Source organism: Panulirus ornatus, chromosome 58, assembly GCF_036320965.1.
Source record: "Panulirus ornatus isolate Po-2019 chromosome 58, ASM3632096v1, whole genome shotgun sequence".
NCBI classification, from domain to species: domain Eukaryota; kingdom Metazoa; phylum Arthropoda; class Malacostraca; order Decapoda; family Palinuridae; genus Panulirus; species Panulirus ornatus.
This window is the reverse complement of record NC_092281.1, coordinates 22,516,076-22,526,127: the sequence shown is the minus strand read 5'-3', so window position 1 is coordinate 22,526,127 and position 10,052 is coordinate 22,516,076. Positions and strand designations below refer to the sequence as shown.

Below are 10,052 nucleotides of genomic sequence, written 5' to 3'. Positions count from 1 at the left end.
AGATGATTACTCACTTCCCTGAGCTGTAAATGTTCTAAACTGTACAATGCTATACCAACTACATTATGTTAAGATATTTTTCATTATATTGTACTCAAAGCAATTTACTTTTAGTGCATGAATTAGTCAAAAACTTCTTCAAAGAAAACAGCATAAAAAATTACCATACTTTAAAGAGTTCAAGACCAAAGGCCAAAAATTTGGGACCGAAGGCCAAAAATACAAAAATAATTCTCAAAAGTTTATGTAACCAACGGAAATAATATACAGTACTGTACCAAATAATACACTAAACCACCTAAACAATAATTCATGATACAGTACACATAAATAATGATAAACAGCTACTGTATCTGCCTCCTACTCTTGAACCAACTCATCACTTGACCCACACTCTACAGGTGTCAGCAGCTTGGGGTGTGACAAACCCTGAAATACGCCAAAAACATCTGAAAATAACAGTAAAACAAAGTGCATGCTATCTATATTGCCTAAAAGTTTTGCTCAAATTAGCTGGTCTGACTATATTCAATTATTAGAAAAAAGTTTCATAACTAAAGAAAAAATAGAATGCCTAATTACTCTCACCAGTTTGGTTTCCTAAACACCAATAAACAGCTTATAATAATAAAAAGTAATACAATTAAAAAACTGTATCTTATGAAGTGAGTGAACATCATACAATATTGATAAACCAAGAAACAAGTGATATAAGAGATAAGAAGTAATAACAATTATGAAATAATGAAAAAAACTAGTAATGTACTGATACAATATTGTTAAGTGCTAAAAACAGCAGTTTTGACATTTGTCTGAAGGCTACAATGTCAACTCCTTTTTTATACAATGATTGGTGCACTTGTTTTTTATATCAGAATAAAGTTCACCTTGTTCCACATCTTCAATGACCCATTTTTTTATTATGACATTTAATGTGAAATTAGTAAATGTTCTTAAGAGTTATTCATTACTGGTTTCAGCTTAAATATACTATAATAAAAATTTGTAATGATGCAATGATATTTTCTTTTATCAATTCTACTTAAACACATATTCAGAAGCACATACATATACACACAAAAGAAATCTAAAAACAAGTGAAATTATTACAGGTTACAACCCAACAATCTCAGCCCAGCCTTATGACTAATATGACTGTAGTCGAGTTATGACTCGACAGTTGATAGCTTTATTGATGAACTACATTTTATATATTTCTCTGTAACCCTATTGGGAATATGCAAGAATAAGTATTTATGATAGAATTAATAATAATTAGTGTAAGAAAATTTAACTGCATAAAAGGAGTATGAATATGAAAATAATTTAATCTAAAGGAAACAAGAAACAGGCTGATATCAAAGATGCAGCTTGGTTAATATTTTAAACACACGTAGTACAATATACCCTGGGGATAGGGGAGAAAGAAAACTTCCCACGTACTCCCTACGTGTCGTAGAAGGCGACTAAAAGGGGAGGGAGTGGGGGGCTGCAAATCCTTCCTCTTGTTTTTTTTTTAATTTTCCACAAGAAGGAACAGGGAAGGGGGCCAGGTGAGGATATTCCCTCAGAGGCCCAGTCCTCTGTTCTTAATGCTACCTTGCTAATGCGGGAAATGGCGAATAGTTTGAAAGAAAGAAAGAAAGTACAATATACCAAAATTGACACAAGAAATACATGAAAATGAGAAGAGCATTTTCATTTACAGTCACAGAAATGACTGGAAGTGATAAGGCATTTTTTTTCAAACATATTCGCCATTTCCCATGTTTGCGAGGTAGCGTTAAGAATAGAAGACCGAGGCTTAGAAGGAATATCTCTGTTCCTTTTTTTTTTTTTTTTGAAAAGTAAAAAACGAAGGGGAGGATTTCCAGCTGTACGCTGAGGAGGGGAGTTGCAACATTTATATTCTTTTAATTAAATGCTTAAATGGTACAGCTGTAGTACTGAAATTGCACATGAACAACTGACTTCCAAAAATTTCTATAAATAAGCAGCCTAGATCAAATGTATTACAGGGACCCAGATATCTCTCCAATGTCCTATCGACAAATGCTGCAAATAAGTTGACTGTTACAAATAAAAGACGTTTTCCTGTTACTTTAGTAACTGAGCTTTGCGAAATATGGAGTATAATATTTACAAAAATTGAAACGCATACCTAAAAATGAATGAAATTAAGAAAAAAGCAAAAAGGAATGTGGTTATGATTTCAGTTCATAAACTCAACCTTACTTCTTCAGGTATAGTGAAATAGTATGTTCAGAACTCACTAACAGTCATGGGGATGGAGTATGATGCCAACTATCAAGGGTGACTGAAGTTATCAATTTTTGATTTAAAAAACTCTTCTATCTTCAAGTACACAGTATTCATCAGACAAGACTAAAAAATGTATTTTGAATATATTTTACAATAACTTTACAAGACTACTACTTCTACCTCTTGATACTGGAAGAGAAAGAATACTCTGCAAATTGAATAAATTAACAATAATGATATCAACCACTGTGTCATCATCAGTCAATAAGTTGTAATAACAATATGGTTAGGTTGACATTTTCAGTTTCATTTTTTATTATAAAGATAAAGATGGGCCAAGATCATGACACTACATAAGATATGTGGAACAAGGTGGACTTTCTCATAAGTGTACCAAAACACTATATAAACAAGAATGTCATCAGTGTCAAGAGAGATGTCAACACCATGCTGTTTTTAGCATTTAAGTTAAGGCTTACATCACTTGTTTCTGTTATTATTCTTTTATGATGTTCTCTTTGTAACAGAGAAAAGGTTCTTAAGTTTATCATTCAAGATGCATCCTGGTGTTTGTGAGACCAATCTTGTGAGAACACAAAGACAAAATAATTATTTTTTTCTTTTACTTAATATGAATCCTTTCTTTACATCAAACATGGTTCTGCCAGTTCACTTGAATTATGTATGTAGCTTAGGAAATTTGGATGGCATCCACTGTGTTACTCGACTAAATTTCACTTACTTTTAACCAATTTTAGTATATATTAGTTTTTTCTATATGAAACCTGTGATACATTTTCTTCAAAGATGGTAGCTCAGAAAAGGCTTTCCTAATTTGTTTACTTTTAAGCTTGACAATGCAAATGCTCTCATTAACCCCACAAGGGCAAGCAACTGCTGCAATGCCTGACCTGAACTCAAATTCATCCACAATTCTAATATTTTTCTTCAAGTTAAATGTCTTCCTTACATTCTTGGTAGTAGTAGGGGTAGTTGCTGAATGTTTAGTTGTGGTGGTGACTGGTACATGTGGGCACAAGTGTAGAATTATATGAGTGGCAAATGATATGTCCTCACTGAATGCTAACAGAGAACTGATCTTGTGGCTAAAATGGCTTGGGCAGCAACAGCACCATGTGGCCTGCTGGGCTAGCGTTATGATGATGGCATGTTACAATAACAAGATGGGAGTAATTTAGGTGCTTGTACAAAATACAATGCACTACATCTATCTATATCTTTGATGCTCGTTCCCAACTGGAACTCCCTCAAGAGGGCAGCCACAGTAATAGTGTCTACATAACTAGCGAAACTCCAGTGCCGCTTCTTAGCCTTTAGTGCCTCACCCATAACAGGCCACTGGCAGAGGACAAGTCTAGTGCATTGTTTGCAGAGGATCCTAGCTATGTTCCCACTGACAACTACTACTACCTAATGTTCCTACATCCTATCATGCTATATCCAAACACATTTGTATACTTGGTAGGACTGATATTTGTTGTTGCATGCATTACCCAGAATGCAAAAAATTAAACAGAGGTGTAGACACTGGAATATAAAACATTTAATTAAAAACAATTCATTCCCATTCTTCATGTATCACTTGCAAATATATTTACAGAGTTAACAAGCTTAACAAGAAATTTATAGAATTAAGGGTAACTATCTTTGGGGATTGGGGAGAAAAAATTGTGGTTGCTAGTAGTTGGTAGTCAGCCACCAACCAGGGTGGTATATATCACCAGTATTACCTGCCTGGGTATCTGGAGGGTAAGTCATGGCTGCAGTGACCCAGGACTTCAGTGGTTGTCAAGGTGCAATCTTTTGATCCAGGTAGCTGTCTTTTCTTTCTGCTTCACCCACATGTAGACTGCTGGCATTCTGTTCACAAATATACTATTCTTTTTTGTCTCACAGAATACTTGACAACTTTGTAACTTTCAATTCTTCCTGTGATGAACGCTATGTGCAAGCCCTGCCTTTTGGCAAAATAGTAGGAGCAAAAGGCAGTAGTAGTAGACAGGAGCATTAGGCAAGTAGTAGGTAGGAACTTTTAGGCTGTAACATCAGGTAAAAGTAATAGGTTGGAACATTAGGTATTAGTAGTTGATAAGAACATTAGGTAGGAGCCTCAAAACACTGCATTGGGGTTACCCTATGCTAGTGCCCTGTTAATGGTGAGGCACTAAAGGCTAAAAACAGCATTGAAGTTAACCAGTTATGGAGAGCCTTTTGGCATGGCCATCCCCACAATGGAGTTCCCAAAAGGAACAGGAGTCAGATATACAGATAGAAGTCTGTCTACATATTACCTACATATCAAGGAAGGCATCTAAGAAGGGTGGGAGGGGGACTGGAGGCCCTTCCCTCCTTGAATTTCACTAGAAGATGAACCAGAAGGAGCCAAGTGAGGAGTGTTCATCCTCCTTAAGGCTTAGGCTGGTGTGTCTGAATGTGTTTGGACATAACAAAGATGAGAAAGAAGGGAGAGATATGGAATATGATTTTAATGGATTATACAAGACAGAGAGTGGATGTGAGTGAATGTGGCCATTTCTTCGTCCATTCATGGCGCTACCTCGCTGATGCAGGAAGTGATTATTTTAAGTAGTCTAGTGGTTAGTGTTCCTAATCGTGATGTATTTGGGCCACCTGTGGTGGAGTGCATAGGTTCGAATCCTGGTTGCAGCAGTCGGTCCACAGTCAACCCAGCTGTTCAACCACCCCGAGAGGTTGATAAAATGGGTACCTAGCTCAGGTTAGCATTAATGGTATGCCCTTGATTGGGGTTCGAGTTGCCCATGCCATCTCAGCTCAAAAAAAAAGAAAAAAGTATAAGAGAGAAAAAAGAAAGTCTGTCTGAGAAAAGGAACCAGAATGTTCTAGCTCTGACTGAAATAAAGCTGATGGGTATGGGGAAATATAGTTTGGGAATGTCTTTGAGTAAAGTCAGTACAGTGATTAGTCAGGGGAAAAGTCAAGGAAGAGCTAGTTAGCTGCAGACATTTGTGGGTAAAAATGAAAGTGGATTACAGGAGATTGTTGATTTTTATGCTTATGCACCTGGCCATGACAAGAAAGATGAAGAAAGGCGAGTATTTTAGGAAAAGTCGAGAGATTATCAGAAGTTTCGATGCAAGTGACCAGGTAATAGTAATGAGTGATTCAATGCAAAAGTTGCTAATGTGGCAGTTGAGGGTATAACTGGGGAGTATGGGGTATTCAGTACAGTGAGAGGAAATGGTAAACAGCTGGTTGAGTTGTGTGCTGAAAAAGTACTCGTGACAAGGAATATCTAGTTTCAAAAGAAGGATATACATATGTATATGTGGGTATGTAGGCCAGATGGTACTTGGGAATTACTGGATTAAATACTAATTGATAGGCATATAAAACAGAAACTCTTGGATGTGTATGTGCTGAGAGGGGCAGTTGGTGGGATGTCTGATGGAGGCAAGGGTGAAGATTTGGTGAGGTTCTTGGAAAAGAGGAAATGATATGGGTGAAAAGAGGGTGGTGAAAGTATGTGAGCTTGGAAAGGAGAATGGTGTGAAGAAATACCAGGACAGATTGAATGTGGAATGGCAAAAGGTAAGAGTAAACAGAGTTAGGGGAGTGGGTGAGAAACGAGGTATTTAAGGAACCAGTGCTGGGTTGTGAAAGAGAAGTGTGTAGGAGTGTGTGGTTAGAAGGTGGGAGGTGGGCAGCTTACAAAGGATTGTGAGTGGTGGGATGATGAATCAAAGTTGCTGGTGAAAGAAAATGGAGAGTTGTATGGGCAATACTCGCAGAGAAGTAACTGCAAGATGTAAAAGAGAAAGCGGCAGAGGCCAAGAGGAAAGAGCAAGGGCTGACAGGAGCAGGGGCTGAAAAAGAAGACAAACGAGAGTTGGAGTGAAACTTCAGGGAGCAAAAAAATGTTTTGGAAGGAGGCTAATAGCATAAAAAAAAAGAGAACACTTGGGAACATCAGTGAAGGAGGAAAGAGGTAACAGGTAATTATGATGTGAAGAAGTGGATTGAGTACAAAGAAGGATTGCTGAATGTGTTTGATGACAGGGGGCAGATGTATGTGTAGTTTAGAGAGTCATAGCAAGAGGTTTGGTGAGGGGAGGGGAGCTGGAGAAAGCCGTGTGTAAGATGAAATGTGACATAGTGGCTACAGTGGATGGTAAAGCAGTTGAAATTCTTAAGAAATTAATACATCCGAAGAAAGCACATGACAAGGTTAACCGATGTGGTTTGTGGAAGGTGCTATGAGTATATGGTGTGGGAGTAAAGCTATCAGAAATGGGAAGGAGTTTTTATCAAGAGGGTAAGGTGTGTGCATGTGTGTGAGCAGGTAGAGAGAAGGGTGAGTAGTTCCAGGTGAAGGTGACTGCAGTAAAGGTATGTGATGTCATCATGGCTGTTTAACTTGCTTATGGGTGGGGTGATGAGGGATGTAAAGGGGAGGGTCTTGGAAAGAAGAGTACCTTTGCAGTTTGTATGGGATAAGGGGACCTGGGAAGTAAGTCAATTGTTTGCTGACGGTACAGCACAGATGGCAAACATGAGTGAGAAACTGCAGAAGCTGGTGTCTGAGTTTGGGAGAATGTGTGAAGGAGAAAGGTATGAGTAAATGGCTCAGTACTTCAAAGATGCAGATTAGTTGGTGTATGAGCTTCAATGGAGAAAACTTGAAGCTAGTGAATTGTTTTAGATACCTGTATGTGGACATGGCAGGAATGGAATCATGGAAGTTGAGGTGAGTCATAGAAGGGGGTGGAAGGTGGGGGATGAAGGTTCTAGAAACACTGAGAAATGTGTGGAAGGAGGGGTCATAATTTGGGAGGGCAAAAATGGGTATGTAAGAAGGTACAGTAGTCCCAGTGATGCTGTATGCATGTGAGGCATGGGCTATTGATGAAAAAGTAAAGAAATGGGTGGATGTGTTAGAAATTAAATGTTTGAGGAAAATATGTGTTGTGAGGAGGGTTGAATGAGTAAGTAATGATAGTATGGCTGAGAGATCTGTGGAGGGTGTGCAGAAATGGTTTGGATGTATGGAGAAAATAAGTGAAGTGAGGTTGAACAAGTATGTGTCAGAAGAGGATGGGCCAAGCAGAAAGGAAGGCATGCAAGGGACAGACTGAAGTGGAGTGATGTAATATATAGGGAGTGACCTGCTGTCAATAGAATGAACCAGGGAATATGAAGAAGCCTGGGAAAACCACAGAAAGTCTATGGGGCCTGGTAGTATACAAAAAGCTGTGGTTTTGGCACATTACACATAATAGCTAGACAATTGATGTAAGCAAATGAGGCCATTTCTTGTCTTTTCTGGTGCTACCTTGCTAACAAGGTAAATGGCAAATAAATATGAAAGAAAAGAAGGAGAGTAACTGTCTACCAATTTTTACAAGAAGAAATAACATTTCATTTAATAAAAGATGAAGCAAACCACATAAAAATAATGTCTTAGGCAATAAATAACATTATGATTACAACCAGGTGTAATTACTAACTAGAAAAAAATATACAATACACAAGTTAGTTTAGATTTCATCCAAATATGGAAAATGCATCTAGAGTTATCTTCCAATGAAGATAACAATTCAACAACCTTCAATCATCCCTTCCTACATTATTAGTATGGTGTAAATAATCTTTTTGTGGCTAAAATAACTAAGACCTTTTGTATCATTTGTATAGTTATGTCCACACAGACCAAGTACTTGTGTTTCATATATTCAAGATATGGAAAAAAATGCTCCATACATTAATGTAATTTCAGCACAATCAAATTCCTGGAGATACAATTTAAAGTAGATTTCATAACAGATGACAGCTGCCATTCAAGGGTATGTGACAGTCTAATACCATACAGTTTCATACATGGTACATACTCTCATATGTCGACACATGATTACAACTGATTTTACATTATCATTTTGGTGTTAACACAAAAGTTCACTGGTACAACATAAATCTTTCCAAAACAGGTTATCATGACTGATATTATACAAATGAGTGGAAATTTCCACCTATGTACATGTCCAATGTTCATCATGTAGAGTACAACTTAAACTTGTACTTGACAATTATCATAGTCAAAATATATATTACATATTCTTACCCCATAACTAAATATCAAAAGCATTATGGGCATTTAATGGTATAAAATCATCAATCTTCCTTGTTTTTCTTTTGAATAAACTTATCAAATAAAAACTGAGGATTAAATAATCTGGATTCAGAAGGGCTGAGCTTGGTCTCAATAGCTCGGACATGACTCCAATGTTCACGCCGTCGCTCAATATCTTTCGAATCAACCCTGAAACAACAGCCACATTAAATAATGTCTCTTTCATCATATTCATCAAATATTCCTAAAAAAGAATTATATATGTGCGGCCTGGATGTGGATAGGTAGCTGTGGTTTCGGTGCATTACACATGACAGCTAAAGACAGTGTGAACAAATGTGGCCTTTTTGTCTGTTTTCCTGGTGCTATCTCGCTGAAGTGAGGGTAACAGTACTACTTCCTGGGATGTAGGGTAGCACTAGGAATGTAAGGAGGCAAGCAAGTATGTACTTGTGTATATATGTATGTCTGAGTATACCTGTATATGTATGTATGTATGTATGTTCATATGTATATGTGTATGTGCATGAATGGGCATTTATGTATATATATGTGTATATGATGGTCCAAGATCATATCATAACCTCAACTAGGAGACAGGCAAAAGCTTTAATTTTTGCTATTTTGGAGGTACACTAAAAATCATAAAAAGAAAACAGAGATTAGCTACATGCTATACATGATAAAGGCTTCAAAGACTGTAAGTTACACTGGAGTATAATAAAGATGTGCTGCCATTATGGTTATGCTATTCTACGCACACACTGATTTACCAAGGGACACAATCTTGATACTGATTGCCAGTGATGTAACAACTGAGGGGCAAAGAGTCTCAGGTGTAAATGATGGACTTGTTGAGCTGCATAATGAGAGGGAAATGTGAGCAGCAATAGTGGTTTAAAATAAAGATGCATACAGTAAAAGTAGTTTCTTCACCCTCTAAGCTCTAAGTAAAATTTTTTGTTCATTCCTGTATGAATCTTTTTTTCAAGCCATTTAACATTTATCCGAACAGATTCAGAGATAAATAATTCAAAACTAAACTCAGTCATGTACAGTCAACCATAAGTTGCTGAACCATCAGCTTTATAGATAACAGTAGACAGTGTTATCATTAAGCTTGTTCTTGGCTCATTTTAGCTTGTTTGATCATGACTTTCAACTATCTTACTGATGGAATGATTATTCATGTGGGTTTATTCTGTTATAATCATAAAATATACAAATACTCTTTATACTCTTTAAGCAACATCTATAAAAGATATCATATACATAAAACCAAAATAGGGAGGTTTTGGCTGTGGCAGCAACATCTACACACAATGTGTATTACCTCCCTCTCTCATGTCTGGAAGGCCACTATACATGAAATGCCCGGTGAAGGAATTCAGAAACTATATGCTTCACCTCCCATACTCCTACCCAGAACTTAGCCTTGGAATTGTGGCAGGAACTCTTAATTCATATACATACAGGTGGAAAGGTTATCCATGCACTGTACATACACATGGAGTGGTTGAAGTGTTAAATGAAGAAAAAAAAAATCCTTTTTTTGAGACGGTACTCAATGAGAAAAAAGGAATTCTCTAGAATAACTGAGATTAAGACCTTCAAACCCTGAGTTTAACTGATGGAGAAACACTGACCTTCCCCACCTACTGCT

General features: G+C 37.1%; 1 protein-coding gene across 2 annotated transcripts in view; it reads right to left on the bottom strand.

The window, feature by feature from the left end:
• Positions 1-228: 228 nt before the first annotated feature.
• Positions 229-10,052, bottom strand: part of LOC139766658 (phosphatidylserine synthase 2-like) — a 108,030-nt gene continuing 98,206 nt past the window's right edge. For both annotated transcript variants that reach the window (XM_071695552.1, XM_071695551.1), the window contains 2 exons: positions 4,014-8,578; positions 229-429 (listed from right to left, as the gene is read on the bottom strand). In XM_071695552.1, the coding sequence (XP_071551653.1) occupies positions 8,431-8,578 (148 nt within the window). In that variant the 3' untranslated portion in view covers positions 229-429; positions 4,014-8,430. The remainder of the gene's footprint in view (positions 430-4,013; positions 8,579-10,052) is intronic.